The sequence below is a fragment of the Podarcis filfolensis genome (assembly GCF_964270895.1).
Source record: "Podarcis filfolensis genome assembly, chromosome: 1".
NCBI lineage: Eukaryota > Metazoa > Chordata > Lepidosauria > Squamata > Lacertidae > Podarcis > Podarcis filfolensis.
The window spans coordinates 20,000,523-20,016,614 of NC_139604.1; the positions used below are offsets into that span (position 1 = coordinate 20,000,523).

The 16,092-nt window shown below is 43.8% G+C and overlaps 1 protein-coding gene across 1 annotated transcript in view; it reads left to right on the forward strand.

Annotated features, from left to right (window-relative positions):
• Positions 1 to 1,375: 1,375 nt before the first annotated feature.
• Positions 1,376 to 16,092, forward strand: part of HAT1 (histone acetyltransferase 1) — a 29,786-nt gene continuing 15,069 nt past the window's right edge. The window contains exons 1-4 of the mRNA XM_083571304.1: positions 1,376 to 1,561; positions 8,404 to 8,475; positions 10,244 to 10,319; positions 11,309 to 11,429. Of these exons, the coding sequence (XP_083427430.1) occupies positions 1,555 to 1,561; positions 8,404 to 8,475; positions 10,244 to 10,319; positions 11,309 to 11,429 (276 nt within the window). The 5' untranslated portion in view covers positions 1,376 to 1,554. The remainder of the gene's footprint in view (positions 1,562 to 8,403; positions 8,476 to 10,243; positions 10,320 to 11,308; positions 11,430 to 16,092) is intronic.

Sequence of the window (16,092 nt, forward strand, 5' to 3'; positions counted from 1 at the left end):
TAGGGGGCCACAGAGGGAAATGAAAAGTGAAGAAAACAGAGAAGTGACCGAGAAAAGAAAACAGAAAACAGAGAAGTAGAGTGAACAGAGAAATTACCGCGCTTCCCAGTGGATGGAGAGCCACATACACTCTGCGGCAATGTCACTTCTGCTTCCTTCTCCCTTCCACTTCTGCACTCTGTCACTGTGTGCACCAAACTGTCCGAATCTTGTTTGTCACGGGCAAGGTGTGTGGCTGCAGCAGTGTTAATGTGTGGGGTGCTGTTTCTTCGTGTAAGTATTATTGTGAAAGGAGGTATTCAGGTGCATGAAAGGGTGACTCAGCCTAATGTAGAATCGCCTTAACATAACAGAGGTGATCTTCGATTATCCCTCACAGCAACAGAACCGGATATAAGAAAGCAAGGCCAGCCCACCTGTGAAGTAGCTGCCTCAGCCGTCCTGGCCAGGCCTGCATCCTGGGAACAGCCCTCCTGACAGATGATTTGGACTGGAGCCACAGGGTGGAAATAAAGGATGAGATTGCCCCTATTACTATGCCTGGGGTTTCCTATGTGGTGCGCCGAGACCCCACTCACGCTGCTCCTATGAGGAGACCTGTTTGATTGGGATATTTCCTGTTTGTGGGTGATGGAGTTTGTTTGTATATATACCTGTGGTCAGTGCTATTTTTCTAGGAAAAGATGTGCCGGAAATCATCACAAAACACCTTGGCAATGGTGCCCACCTGAGAGGTGATGGAATGGAGTTTCTGTGAGTTCTGGCTGAAGAAATCCTCTGCCTGTGGTGATGTTTGGCAGGGTGCTGTCTCCCTCTGTGCCCCTTATTTCCATTTTGTTTCCATCAGCCCAAAGGAAAGGCTTGCAGTCTGCCTTTTCCCACAAGCAGCTGCTGAAGGCACATTTACGGTATTTCTATTTTTTTTCAATTAAAACATCTCTTTTGCACAGACATGCATTCGCACAAAAGAGCGGTATTAAGAATAAAGAAAGTTTCCCTTGCAGGTTCTGGTCCATGGTCTCCTATGACAGACGGATGTCAACGGATTCATTTTGTTGTTGCTGAACATGGGTTTGCAGATACATTTGATAAATTCGGTTTAAATGCGAACTAAAGCGAATTTCTCCCATCCCTACTGGTGTGAAGAAGAGCAGCTATTTCCAAAGCCCATCGCATTTTTGAAGACCGCTCTCTATCTTGCATAGGCCAGCGAACCCGGCGTTCAGCCCGAGAGGGCGGAGCGTTGGAAGGGAGCTGGGCGGAGCTATGCAAATAAGCCCTTGGGAACGGAGTTCTGCGCGAAGGTCAGCGCCCGACCGTGGAGGAAGGGCGCTTCCCAGAACGCCGCGCATGCGCCGGCGCTCCTAACGTTTTGCCCGCGTCTCTCCTCTCCAGCCTGGAGCCTAGAGAGAACGGAAGTGCGTGCGTGTGCGTCCCTCCTTCGCGACGCCGTTTCCGGCGTGTGGGCGCGCGGCTTGATTCGCTCAGTTGGGCTGGCTCGGAGGGCTTCGCTTGGCGCCCGAGGCCGCCGCTGCCGCCGCCGCCGCTTCGGAAATGGCGGGTAAGCGGGTCATGGCGGGAGAGAAAGACAGGCTGGCCGGCTGCTTGGGTTAGGCCTCCCTGAGGCAAGGCGTGAGCTGGAAGTGGCCCCCGCCCCGTCCCGTCCAAGCAGTCCCGGGAAGCTGCGGTCTCTGCTGCGCGGGAAAACGGCTGCCGGTTACCCGGGTGGGCTGGTTTCTCCCCCTCTGACTGGGAAAAACGCCTCCGCCTTGGGGCTGCCTCCGAACCCGGCCCTGAAATTCGCGGCCGCCTCGAAGTTCGCTCGGGACCCGTTGCCATTGGTGGGCGGGGAACTTATAGGACCTATAGGGTAGGTGGGTGGGGGGAACTGCCATGGGGTGTGACGTGGGGTGGGGGGCAGAGCAGCCCCCCATCCCCACCCTGTCAGGCACTGACGGCCTGCCAGGAAAGTAAAGGGCGAAGCATGGGCCCTGCTGTTCGCTTGCGTTTCGACAGGTGGGTCTGGACCCGTTCCTAAAACGGGTCCCCTGCCGCTGTGCCAGAATTAAGCGCCCCTTCCTCCCCCTTGGAAAAAAATAAAATATTTGAAGGGCAGAGATGCGCAGCCCCATGCCTTGCTATGAGATTGCTTCTGTTCTGAAGTGCTGCAGCCCCCCGACCCCTTACTTGTGCAGCTAGCAGTTTTATTCTAACTTTGGGCACGTCTTATTTTTCCTTTCTGAATCGGCAAAGTGGTTGTACCCATGCTGGTTTAAAGACAGAGGCTTTCTATATACTGCTTGATTTTTGGAGCCTTAGGGTAGAATCATAGAATTGTAGGGTTGGAAAAAGACCACGAGTTCAACCCCCTGCAATGCAGGAATCTTTTGCCCACCATGGACTTGAACCCACGACCCTAAGATTAAGAGTCTCATGCTTTACTGACTGAGCTATCCCAGAGGTAGGCATTAAAGGCAAGTTGCATTGGCCAGGAATCGAACCTGGGCCTCCTGCATGGCAGGCCAGAATTCTACCACTGAACCACCAATGTCCTTGGTATGCCATTTTATCTGTGACTAGCTCAAAAATATTATTATTGCGTTAAGTGCATAGGTTAATATGCAACTAAATCATACTCTGAATAGGTCGGTTAAATTGGTGGACTTAGGTTAGTTAAGTCCACTTATCTAGTATGACTAACACTATGTATCCCCCACAGAACATAATATTTCTGGGGCTGCCATGATCATCTGAAATTACTGAGATGGACATCCTTTGCATACTTAATAGTAAGCCCATTTGAACACAGTGAATGGGATTCACCTAACCTGTGAATTAGGTGAAGCCCAGTGGAAGCCTCACACAAGACTTCTGCTTACCCAATGGAGCTTTCCCCCCAGCCCCCCCCTGAAATTGGCTTGGGGTGAATCTGGAGAACACCCACCCCCCAAACAGCGCATAGGGGAAGAGAGGGAAGATTGTTCCATCTGGCAAGCTGCAATCCTTGCCCAGATGGACCGGTTGGTTGAGTTACCCTCAGCAGGATTTACTTTTAAGTAAACATGTATCATGTTTGGCTGCTTAGTTTACTTGGAAGTGAGTCCCATTGAAGTTGATGGGACTTGCTTTTGAATAGACATGTATAAGATTAGTCTGTTTATAAATTAAGTATATATTTTACAGTGAAATACTCTAAATTGCAGTGCAGGTGGGCAACCTTCAGTTTAGGTGCCCTCCATCACTTTCTGAAGCTGCCCCTTTCTTCCATCCCACCTGAGTTCCTTCCTTCCTGTTCATTTCCTCCTTGTTTTTGAAGTCTTTCCCTCATTTATAGTTTCAGAACAATTGGAGGGGGCAGTGTTGTTGTTTTAAAAAATAAACACTTTTCCTGGTTACTTCGCTAAAATAAGTCCCCCACCCTAGCTGCCTGAGAATAAATTGGTTGGTTTTTCCTTAGTGTGTATGTATATGACACACTGAAAGTTATAAAGGAATTCCTTTTACTTGCTTTTCAGAACAGTAGCTGTACTGATCTGATGTACTAAAAGAAATTTCTACGTGTACTTATGAATAACCCCATTAAACCCGTTGCGGCTTACTTCTATGTAAATTAGGATTGGGAATTCTAATCTGAGGTATCATGAAAATTGAAGCAAAGCACTATTTCTTCTGAATTAGTTAATCCAGAACACTTTTGTTTCTGACGCTGCCTATGTTTGTCTTTGCGGACTGCCAGCAGCAGCCTCCCAACAGATTAATCCTGAGGGAATGAGGAATATCCCAAAAACATAGCTAACCAACCTGGGGCATGCATGCAGTCATGAAGATCCTGGACTTAGTTTGTCCCCTAGGCCTGGCTATGGCATATTAGATTCCTATACTGTTCTGGCTTCTCTCTAGCTCATTAGGCTAGTGTCAAAACCACATCAGGTCATATGGGTGGAGGTTGGGAAGAAATGTGTGTACTGCAATATGTAATTGCAGTTGTATTGGAATGGTGCTCTGACATGTTGGACATGGTACATTTGTTGAAATGTTGGGCTGCTATTGCGCTAACTTTTGATCTGCTGGTGTATCCAGATTTTGAAAGCACTTAACACGCCCTTAGTGTGTTAATTATTTGAAGGTGTCTCCACACAGTAAACTAGACCACTTCCCTAAAATTAAGGATGCAGGCTTTTTTTTTTTTTTAAGGGTGGGGGTTAAGAGCATATGAGTGTTTTTCTGAAACAGTAATATGCTAAATTTTAAAATCTAGGTTGCCAGAAAAAGATTTTTATTAGCTTGACTGCCATCTTGCAAGGTGGTCAAACAATTTTCATGTTTTTGTTTACTGTGTACCATCTTATCAAACTTATCAAGTTTATTTTCCCCCCTAACCATCTTCACAAGGTTTATTGTGAAGTTTATTTTTTTAACATCTGTTCATAATTATGACAATTTTTACATGCCACCACTTTACAGATTCTTAAAATTCAAAGCTTGGAAGTTGAGGGTGTTTTATCTCCATGTTGAATTTGTGTAATGTAATAAATTGCTGTGTCCTAAGTTAAATGAGAGTGTGAATGCCATTTTTGGTAAAATGAGTTGGGGAGAGATGGGACTGTTGCCCTCAATGGAAAGCAAGCAACTGCCATCCTCTAACTTATAAGAACAGCATGTGTCCTATCTTTTATGTTCTTGGGGAGCATGCTAGGTAGGAGGACACAGAAAGTTAAAGAAGTGCTGGTCTACAGGCCATAGGTTGGCTGCAATTTTTTTGCCCAAGGAGGTGGAATTTGGGAAAGAGGACTTGAGAAAGGGGCTCATGTGGTATATAGTCCCCAGGTCACAGTGGTCAGGAAGATGGAACATTAGAGAGGGTGTCATGGTAACAGATGCTAGGCAATGGTTGTTAGGAGGGAGGAGAGGGTGTTGGGAAAAGGCAGATATTAAGAACATTGTTCATTTATTCTAGTGTTTGTCTGGGCCGTTTGATCTGCATCCCAGATCCCTGTTCACTTTCTATCCTTGGCTTCACTGGTCATACTTACAAGGCCTCAGTCAACCTCTTTTTACATTGCTCTGCATGTAAATAGCAATTGATCCTGTCAGTTCTTTGAGGAGATACCTGCAGTGCAAAGATCTGCAGATTTTGTCAAGAATTGATACATGATTGTGTGAGACATGTAATTGAGCAAGGACTTGCAAAGGTGCAAGATTCCAGAGAATCAAGTTTGAAGAGAATGTGCATTGATATATAATTCAAAAGTTTAATTGTTATGAACAGGTGAAAACAAATGTGTGGTGTGTTATGATACTTCCTACTCTGACTACAAACACAAGGGAAAAATCAGTTAGTTAAAAGAAGCATCCAGATGTTATACTAACTGCTTTCCAGTTCCAGGAGGAGCATGGGGAGTGTTCACGCACTGCAGTCAACACACGAAAGTGTCGCAACACACAGTTTGGAAAGCTCCAAGCTAAATAATGTATGGGAATGGCATGTACGGTATCGATAGAAGAATGCTCATCTTTGGCTATCCCTGCCAGTAACATAAGTGATAAATTAACCTTCTTTAAAAAACATGGTTGCTACTTGGGGACACAGTAATATATGTGGCAAATGGAAGAGACGATTTTGATACAACTTCATACCTTATTGTTCCAGCTAAGAGAGTTATCCACAGCCAAAACTCTAGATGACTACCTTAAACTTTATGATCTTGCTCGAATGCCTGTACGCAAACTCACAGATGCTTGGCGTCTTCCTCTAGTATACCCTACACTGAAGATTCATAACGATGTCAGGGTTCATTCTGGTCTTCAAAATGCTTGGTATTGATTATGTCACTGCTTTAATATTGTAACTAATAGCCTGTTTATGTAATATTATTATTATTATTATTATTATTACTATTATTCCCCACCCATATAAAAAATTGTAAAACATCAGACATTAACAGTTTCCTGATACAGGGCTGCCTTCAGATGTCTTCTAAAAGTCAGATATTTCCTTGACATCTGATGGGAGGGCGTTCCACAGGGTGGGTGCCACTACCAAGAAGGCCCTCTGTCTGGTTCAAGGGCCAAGACCATTTAGGGCTTTAAAGGTCAGCACCAATACTTTGAATTGTGTTTGGAAACATACTGAGAGCCAATGTACGTCTTTCAGGACCAGCGTTATACAGTCTCGGCGGCCACTCCCAGTCACCAGTCTAGCTGCTGCATTTATGAATTTTGCTTGGAGCAGAAGAAATCTTGGAGAGTGGTGACAACAGTGAACCTGCTGGTCAGCTGAGCAGAATTATAAGTATTGCTCAAAATTTTGAGTGGAGATAAGAAGCTGACTCCCAAGCATATTAAACTTCCTCCACACTACCAAGCAACAAGAAGTTAGTGGAACATTACTGAAATAACTGAAAAGAGTTTGCTGTCAGAGCATGGTGATACAGCATATACAGATTGCTGTCAATCCAGGTCTTGAAGACTTGGGATGGACACTTGAAAATGGAGAACTGAAACATGTGCTGACTACAGTTGATGCATCTCTGTATCCTACAGATAAGTTTTTTTGTAGATAGAAGAAAGGATGTGCAACATGTCAGTGCAAGTGTAAAAACAACAAAATGGTGTTTACCAGGGGTCCCCAACCTGCGGCCCACAGAGGCCATTTAAGCAGCCCACGAACCGCCCCGGAAACTAGCCGCCCATTTGGTGAGTCCCCCTGTGCTGCGCTAAACCAGCATGGCGTGGGGACTCTCTTCCGCGGCTCAGGATATTGATTCTGCGCATGCCCAGACTCCAGAAATCACGTCTGCGCATGTTCGTGGCACCGGAAATTGTTTCTGCGCTTGCCCAGATGCCAAAAATTGCTTCTGCGCAGGTGTGATTTTTGGTGTCTGGGCATGCACAGAAGCGATTTCCGGCACCGCAGACCTGTGCAGATGCAATTTCTGGCATCGTGCTGTGCCGGCCCGGCAAGCCTTGCCAACCCTTGGTGTTTACCATGAACTGAAAATGTAACCCTAAGCAGCATGCAGAGGTTAACAGATCAGTGGACTGAACTTCAACTTCCGAGCTCTGCGGTGTGGTCACTGATCATATTTTTATATGTACCAAATGTTGTCATGGACAATAACACACAATAATAAAAAATATTTTGCCTGGAATTGGTATCATGGCTAATTTTATAATTCCCTTTCTGGAACTTCATTTCACGTAGTGGTATCTTATGTACCGGTGCCTTGACAGTCCACCTGGCTCATTTATAGACCAAAAATGGTAGGCACACACTCCTTTAACTCATGACAAAGCATTTCCTCCCTGGAGACCACTTGACAATTCCTGAGGGTCTTGGAGGACCACTTTATGATTTCTCTGTCTGTTGTAATGCACTGTTAGAGGCTGTATGTGGTTCCATTATTATTGGCCCCTTACTTAACACTGTAGTAGTGCTAAATGTAACAAACATTTTTATTATGTGTTCCTCAGCCAAGTTCTGACTTAAACCATATTTATAATTCCTCTTATTTTTTTCTGTGGCGTTAATGAAATAATTTTAGCAAAACCATTGGGGGAAAAAAACAAAACCCAGACAGCTAGATTTATTTATTTATTTATTTTGAAGCCCCATTTGGCAGTAGCGTTTTATTTGCCACTGAAAATGCCCTCTTCCGGTGTGGGAGAAAAATAACACTGCAGGGTTGTGCAGGAGATCTGTGACTGTTTTGTCTGAACCAATATAAATCTCAAACATGCAAGATCTTGCGTGTTAATGGCTGTCATGGCAGGGCTAGGAGATGTGAACGAAATCTTGCTGTCTGAGGCACAGGATGAAAGAGGTCACATTTTTGTCTTGCAAATAAGCAGCATTCCACGGTTCTGCATGGCGGCATGGCAAGTGTGGCATTGCCCTCTGGCAAAGGGCAATATGCTTAAAGTATTAGCCTAGCTCAATCAATAGAGCATGAGACTCTTAATCTCAGGGTCATGGGTCGAGCTCCACTTTGGACAGTGAGATTCCTGGATTGCAGGGGGTGAACCAAATGGCCCTCGTCCCTTTCAACTCTACAATTCTATGATACTAGCCCACATACCCCATGCATGCTTACATTGAGAGCCAATGTGTAAAGCACCTTTGCTTGATCGCCTGGGAATAATTTTTACTTGCATCAGGCAAGTAACTATTTGCCTGAATTCTAAAAGTACTGAGAACCTACAGCAGGATCTTGTGGGCCTCTTATATAGCATCTCAGGCTTACAGGTTTCCTTGTTTTGTATTAACACAACAACTCATGCTTCAAAGCACTACCTAATTCCCGTTTATTTCTGTACAGTTTTATGTTGGATAAGCCAAAATGATAACGTTATTTGAAAATTGTTTGAATTGCGGTGAGAACTTATTTAAGTGTGTTTTCCTAGGGCTTTCTGCTATGGAAAAGAAATTGGCCGAGTATAAGTGTAATACAAATGAAGCAATTCACCTAAAATTAGGTAAGGTTTTGAAATTATAGCTTTGATACTTAAGCTTGGCAATGTTTTAGGTGTTGCTTTGAGCCTCCATTTTGGAGTGTTAGAGTTAGCAGAGCACCAGAGAACTTAGTTTGTTCACTCTCTTCTGTTCCTGTGTATGGGTGCATCACTGCCTAATTACTATTGCAGAAAGGAGTGAACAGAAACAACATTGATGGCAGTTCATAGTGCACACTTTCCATCCTCACAACTAGCCATGTAGTGAATATGTCTGAAAGTTGTCTGATTGAAATTACCATGTAATTACCATTACTATCAGCGCTGAACTTGTGAAAGGTAGAGGCAGGTGGGGTTCATCAAATAGTGTGTTAGACCCAGCTTTAAATACCTGTTCAACTTTGAATTAGCTGGTCTTAGGGCAAGTACTTTTCCCGCTCCTCATCTGTTAAATGTTAAGTGTGTGCTGCTTGCAGAGTGGAGGACAGCATAAACCAATACAGTGGTGCCTCGCAAGACGGAAAACTCGCTAGACGAAAGGGTTTTCCGTTTTGGAGGTGCTTCACAAAACGAATTTCCTATGGGCTTGCTTCGCAAGACGAAAATGTCTTGCGAGTTCCTGCGGGTTTTTTTTCCTCCCCCCCTTTTTCCCAAGCCGCTAAGCCGCTTAACAGCTAAGCCGCTAATAGCGCTAAGCCGCTAATGGGCTTGCTTCGCAAGACGAAAAAACCGCAAGACGAAGAGACTCGCGGAACGGATTCTTTTCGTCTTGCGAGGCACCACTGTAACGTAATTGTCACCAAATTGCAACCTGCAGGTTACAGTCAAATTGTTTATATTGGGGAAACAACAACTATTGTGCGGCAATTTGCTAACACCAGTCTCCTACATCTAGGAATTGACAAAGAGTACCACACGTTAAGGGACGCGGGTGGTGCTGTGGGTTAAACCACAGAGCCTAGGACTTGCCAATCAGAAGGTTGGCGGTTCGAATCCCCGCGACGGGGTGAGCTCCCGTTGCTCGGTCCCTGCTCCTGCCCACCTAGCAGTTCAAAAGCACATCAAAGTGCAAGTAGATCAATAGGTATCGCTCCGGCGGGAAGGTAAACGGCGTTTCCGTGTGCTGCTCTGGTTTGCCAGAAGCGGCTTAGTCATGCTGGCCACATGACCCGGAAGCTGTCTGCGGACGAATGCCGGCTCCCTCGGCCTATAGAGCGAGATGAGCGCGCAACCCCAGAGTCGGTCACGACTGGACCTAATGGTCAGGGGTCCCTTTACCTTTACCTTACCACACCTTAAGGCTGTTAGCTACGCATTGAATTGATTTTTGTCTGCATTTTGACTTTCACTGATGGACTTAAACTGAAAGTGTAGAGAATATTTAGTTTTTTATTCTTATTTTAAAAAATATTACTAGGCCACCTTTGGACACGTTCTGTGAAGCAGCCCTAAAATTTAATGACAAATCAAGAAATAAGGGTTAAGGAAGCATGCATTCACCTTCTCTAGGGAATTCTGGAAAAACAGCTCCCCCCCCCCCCCGCCAAGTTCTGAAGAAGAGAATCCGCACTTCTGTCCACCAGCTAAATTAACATAAGATAGTTTTTGTAATGGGATAATATTTATATTTAATGTTTAGAAAGTAAAACTATGAAATATTATAACTGAGGAAAGCCTGACTCTGGCAGGCCTTCGAAGCAGAAAAAGGCAAGGAAGTAGTAACTGATCTGGACTTCTGTGAATTAAGTAAAACATGTTGGCAAAGCTTATAATCAGTCCTTTTTCTCATCAGTCCGTTTTCAGGAGGATTTGGAAGATGACAATACAACATTTCATCCAGAGTTCAGCCACCAAGTTTTTGGGGATGAGTAAGTGATGCAAGAAAGTGTCAGAAATAAGTTAATAAGTTGATATTAATATTACATATTTGTACTAGTGCAGCTGTTCTAGTGAGCATTTTTGTATGGCTCTATAATTTTCTGTAGTTGCAAGGTTGCAAGCCCTACCCGCTAGGGCTGGGCGATATATGGTTTTCAACATCATGATATTTCACCCGCTACACATCATGATATACTGATATATCACGATGTCTGAAATAAGGATGGAGCTATGTAGAGGCATTGGCTGGCTTCATGGTTTTTTGCCGTATAATGATTTCTGCATAGCACATACACAAAAACAATGATTCACGATATATTGCCAGGTCAAAAATTATGAAACTGATAACACAATGTGGACTTCAAACCAGTTTTGGACGATATATCAATATATCACCCAACCTTAGCTGACACTGACAAAAATAACACAAACTCTGCCAATGCTACAAAGTATATCCAGTCATATCTTGGGTTACAGACACCTCAGGTTGCGTGATTTTGGGTTGCGCACTGTGCCGAACCCGGAAGTACCAGAACAGGTTACTTCTGGGTTTTGGCACTTGCGCATGTGCAGAAGTGCTAAATCGCACGATGCCCAGAAGCACCAAATCACATGGCGCTGCGGGTTGCGAGTGCTGCGGGTTGCAAACGTCCTTCCCACATGGATCACGTTTGCAACCCGAGCGTCCACTGTAAATGTAGCCATACATGTGTAAGGTGAAATACCTGCTGTACCTATCACTGACAAACTTGTAAATTGGGCTAATTTGTTTCATGAGACACATTTAGAGAAATGACTAGCGGTATGTTTGGGTGAATTGAAGGAATTTTTAAAGGCAACACTGAAGGCTCTGTTTTTAAAAGTGGTAAATCCTTCAAAATTTTTAACAGTAATGACATCTATCTGTATAGGAGAAGTTAATTTTCTTAGTGGAGTTGATTAGCATTCAGCTATAACCTAATTTTTCTTTCTTCTGCAGTGAGGTTGCCTTTGGTTACAAGGGACTGAAGATTCTTTTGTACTACATTGCTGGTAACTTGTCAACACTGTTTCGCATTGATTATACATCCAAAGTTAATGAGAACTTTGACTGTGTGGAGGTAAAGTCAAACGTTCAGATGTCACCTTAGATAAATAAGTTTGCCATTGTAGCTGAACCCTTCATTTTACTCTTCTCAAGCTTTTTACGACCTCACGCTTGTTCCCAAAATCCTGCACCATTGCACTTATCACTTAAATCAGTGGAAATTATACAGATGGTGGTTTTGATCATTCAGATCCCCCCTTTTTTACATAATTCTATTGTATTTTTCCATTTCAACAACACTCAAAGCAGTATCCAACTTTGTTAAATGGCAATCCTTTCTCACAGAACCAACGGTAGTTTTCTTATCCAAAAGGAAAACTTCTCTTCCTTCAAATTGCTGCTCTTAAGATCTGCTTCTTGGCCAAAGCCTTTTCTGCATTGTTTAAAGCTCATCATACAAATTCATCCACTCTGTCTGTCTCCTTGTGTTCATAAGCACTCCAGGTTGTGGACTGGAACACTACGTCACTTCTGTGTTCTGTGTAAAGCAGGCATAGGCAAACTCGGCCCTCCAGATGTTTTGGGACTACAACACCCATCATCCCTGACCACTGGTCCTGTTAGCTAGGGATGATGGGAGTTGTAGTCCCAAAACATCTGGAGGGCCGAGTTTGCCTATGCCTGGTGTAAGGCCTAAATAAATTTCAGGAAGAGCGATATAGCAGCACCCAAGTGACTAAACATCTTTAAAGTACTTGGAATGAACACTAGTTCCTTAAAACATATATAAAAACATTTGGAATAAATTTGCAGTTCGGGTATATTTTTGCCGCTTTTAAGAGTAGCATTGAAAATCCAGTTTGGTACACACTGAGGGAAAACAATAGCACCGTATAAAAACAGGTTTGTTTCTCCTTAAGATGTGATCTGTACAGAAATTTATCAGTGTGAGTGGTGCATTAATTAGGAGCAACAACTGTTAAAAAACATAAGCCTCGTGCAGCACAGAAGCGTTGTTTACTCATTTAAAACTGAAGGAGTCTTAATTTGCATATATGCTGCAGAGTTTTTATTTTTATATTTTAAAGACAAGCTCACCAGAGGCCGCAATTCATAAATTGCCACAAAGGAGTTGGTCACCCATTGATTCTAGCTAAAGCAGATGGCTGTTTCAGAGAAATGTACCTCCTCAAAATCACAGAGAAATGTACTCCCTGAAAATCACAGTTGTTGTGACTAATTATCTGCGGCACCAGTATCATTACATCCCTTCATACAGAATCTCATTATTTATGAGTGAAATGGTTGTAACAACTCTGTAAGTTAAGTTGGTATCATTAGCCCTCATATTGCAGGCTGGAGGGAGGGTCTGGGTCTAATGGAAAGATAAAGGTAAAGGGACCATTAGGTCCAGTTGTGACCGACTCTGGGGTTGCGGCGCTTTATTGGCCGAAGGAGCCGACGTACACCTTCTGGGTCATGTGGCCAGCATGACTAAGCCGCTTCTGGCGAACCAGAGCAGCGCACGGAAACGCCGTTTACCTTCCCGCCGGAGCGGTACCTATTTATCTACTTGCACTTGACGTGCTTTCGAACTGCTAGGTTGGCAGGAGCAGGGACCGGGCAACGGGAGCTCAACCTGTCGCAGGGATTCGAACCGCTGACCTTCTGATCGGCAAGTCCTAGGCTCTGTGGTTTAACCCACAGCGCTACCTGCATCTGCGTGGAGGGAGGGTCTGATGGAAAGCAGCACACAAAAGGCTGCTTTCCATCAGCCTCCTCCTCCCACTGAAATATGGTCTGAAGCAAGCATTCTGTTGTAACCAATAGCCTGGATTTCAGTGTGTGGTGCTCACAGCAACTTCTCTGGTTTTTAAGTGTGGCCACAGGCTCAAAAAGGTTTGGCAACCCTTGCACTACACCATCTCTCAACTAGCTTTCAGCTTGACTTTTAACCCAGACTTTTTGATCCTCCATTGTGTTTTTTTTAAACTCTTTTTCAGAGATTGGATTTCTGGACTAGCATTTCTGTGATTGGTTACTCAAAGCTGGTCTTAACTAAATGTATAGCGGGGGTGCTCAAATAACATCACTGTTGTGAATTCCTACATAAGGTGACCTGCTCAACACATTGTGGACTAATTCTCAGTTTGAATTTGCTAGATTTCACGCTTCTCCAAATGTTGCAGTGAAATTCTCATCAGTTTAAATGCATTTAAACTGATGAGAACTTCATGGCAATATTTGGAGAAGCATGAAAACTCGCAAATTCAAACTGAGCATTAACATGAGTTTTGAATTTTTATTTTTATTTTGGGAAAAGTTACTAATTAATGTGATCATTAACAGGTAAAAAAAATGTGAAACTGACACTGATTAGAAAGCGACTAATTCATTCATCCCTAATGTATACTTTCTGGAATTGCTTTGCAAAGGCACCTCTTCAGTATATACATCTGAAGCATTGTGTAGTTCTTCACAAAACTGTACAAAGAGAAGTAACATCTGCCACCCTGGTCTCCATCAAGAAGTTGGCTGTTTTCATGGGGCATAGACATAGAAGTTGTATGAGTGCAAAATTTGGTATATTTTTTATTTGTGTTTAAATTATTTGGTGAAATTCCTTCTGTGCAGCCATGTCCCGCATTTACCATTCTAGTTACGCTAAATGTCCTAATTCTAAAGTAAGTTTTAGATCCCTAAATCATCTCAAGTGTCTGCCTGAATGTAAGGCTTCTTGTTCGGCAGAATGAATACTTGCACATGTCAAGTGGAATGTCGTGGGGAAAGGGGCCTTCTTACATTCTATGATGTATCTGATACAGATTACCCCTCCCCATCTTCTGCATTTGGCCTCACTGAATTAAACACAATTGTGGAATATTAAGGCACATGTATTGAGGACGTGTATTGGGGGAAGGGGCAGCAAAGCCACATTAAGGGGCAGGTGTTAGGAGCTAGCTGCCTTGCACACCACATTAATAAACACAAACAAGGGTATTCACCAGGTTTAGCAATACATTTCCCTCGTCAGACTTCCATCCTGTTTCAAAATCAAAGAACCGTTCAGCAAGAGATTGGTAAAGACGTTTACTGCATAAAAAATGTCAGCCCTAGATATTTTTGAGGCTTACGGTTTTTTTCCTTACAGCTTCTTTTCGGGGGTATACCCAAACTGGTTGTTTTTCTTAACGATGCCTATTCCAAGCATAAATCCCACTGAGTTCAATAGGACTTCCTACCAAATTAGTGTCTTTAGCAGTGATGGAGAACCTGTGATCCTCCAGATGTAGTCCAGTGATCTGGAGTGGTGGGAATTGGGAGTCCCTAGAGCATCTGGAAGACCCCATGTTCCACACTCGTGGTTACGGCCTGAATGTGTTAATATCAGCAGGTTCAGTAATACAGCACATCTCTGATTTAAGATTTTCTTAGATAGACGTTATAACGCCACACAGTTGTTTACCAAGGCCGTATGCATTGCAGAATAACCCTAATCTTGACCACTGTTCTTCCTTTCCAATAGGAGCAGGCCGTATAGCTGCGTGTGTATTTAGTGCTGCATTTCTTGTTTTTAAATCTAGCCAGTCCACAATCTTAGAAATCTGAAACTTATACATATTAGAGGGAAAAGCCAAATGTAAAGAAATGTGGTGTGGACTATCATCTTTCTCCCACCACCACCACTTTACCATCTTTAATTGTTCTTTAACACATTTTTGTTGTTTTTAATGCAGCCTTTTTTGTATACTCTTTTTCTTTCTATTCTCTTTCTCCCCTTATCTACATGTTTTTTTTCTCACTCTCTATTTTAGTCTTCTTGGCCCCTTCTTTCTTACTGTATATTCACACTCCCCCCTCCTCCAAATGCCTTTCCAAGAAGCAGGGCCAAATTTGAGTAAAGGCTGCCTCAGGTGCCTCTTCAGAACCTCTGCTTTGGATGCAGCTCAACTTGGGAATATATATATATATATATATATATATATATATATATATATATACACACACACACACACACACACACACACACACACGGGTGGCACTGTGGGTTAAACCACAGAGCCTAGCACTTGCTGATCAGAAGGTCGGCAGTTCAAATCCCTGCGACGGGGTGAGCTCCCGTTGCTCGGTCCCTGCTCCTGCCAACCTAGCAGTTCGAAAGCACGTCAAAGTGCAAGTAGATAAATAGGTACCACTCCAGCGGGAAGGTAAACGGCATTTCCGTGCGCTGCTCTGGTTCGCCAGAACCGGCTTAGTCATGCTGGCCACATGACCCAGAAGCTGTACGGCGGCTCCCTCAGCCAATAAAGCGAGACGAGTGCCGCAACCCCAGAGTCGGCCACGACTGAACCTAATGGTCAGGGGTCCCTTTACCTTTACATATATAGCTGTGAGGTTATGCAGAGCGCTTATGCTCCACTTCTGTGGTCATTTGAAGGAAGGCCTTGTAAATCAGAGGCTGTAACTTCTAGGTGAACTTGAACCTTTATCATAATTGGCACTTCTTCACCACTGTTTATTGTCTAAAAGGAAGGCTGAGATGTTTTGTGGGAGAATAACATACTAGAATGTGCCAGGAAGAACGGGAACCCTCTTTTCTCTTGAATACTCGGATATCCATCTCCCGGCCAACTTTCGCTTTGCGTACTCTTGCTTCTAACTGTTGCAAAAGATTTTATATCCCTGCATGGAACAAACTGCCTTTCAGTAGATCGGGAATAGGGAACCTGTGGCCA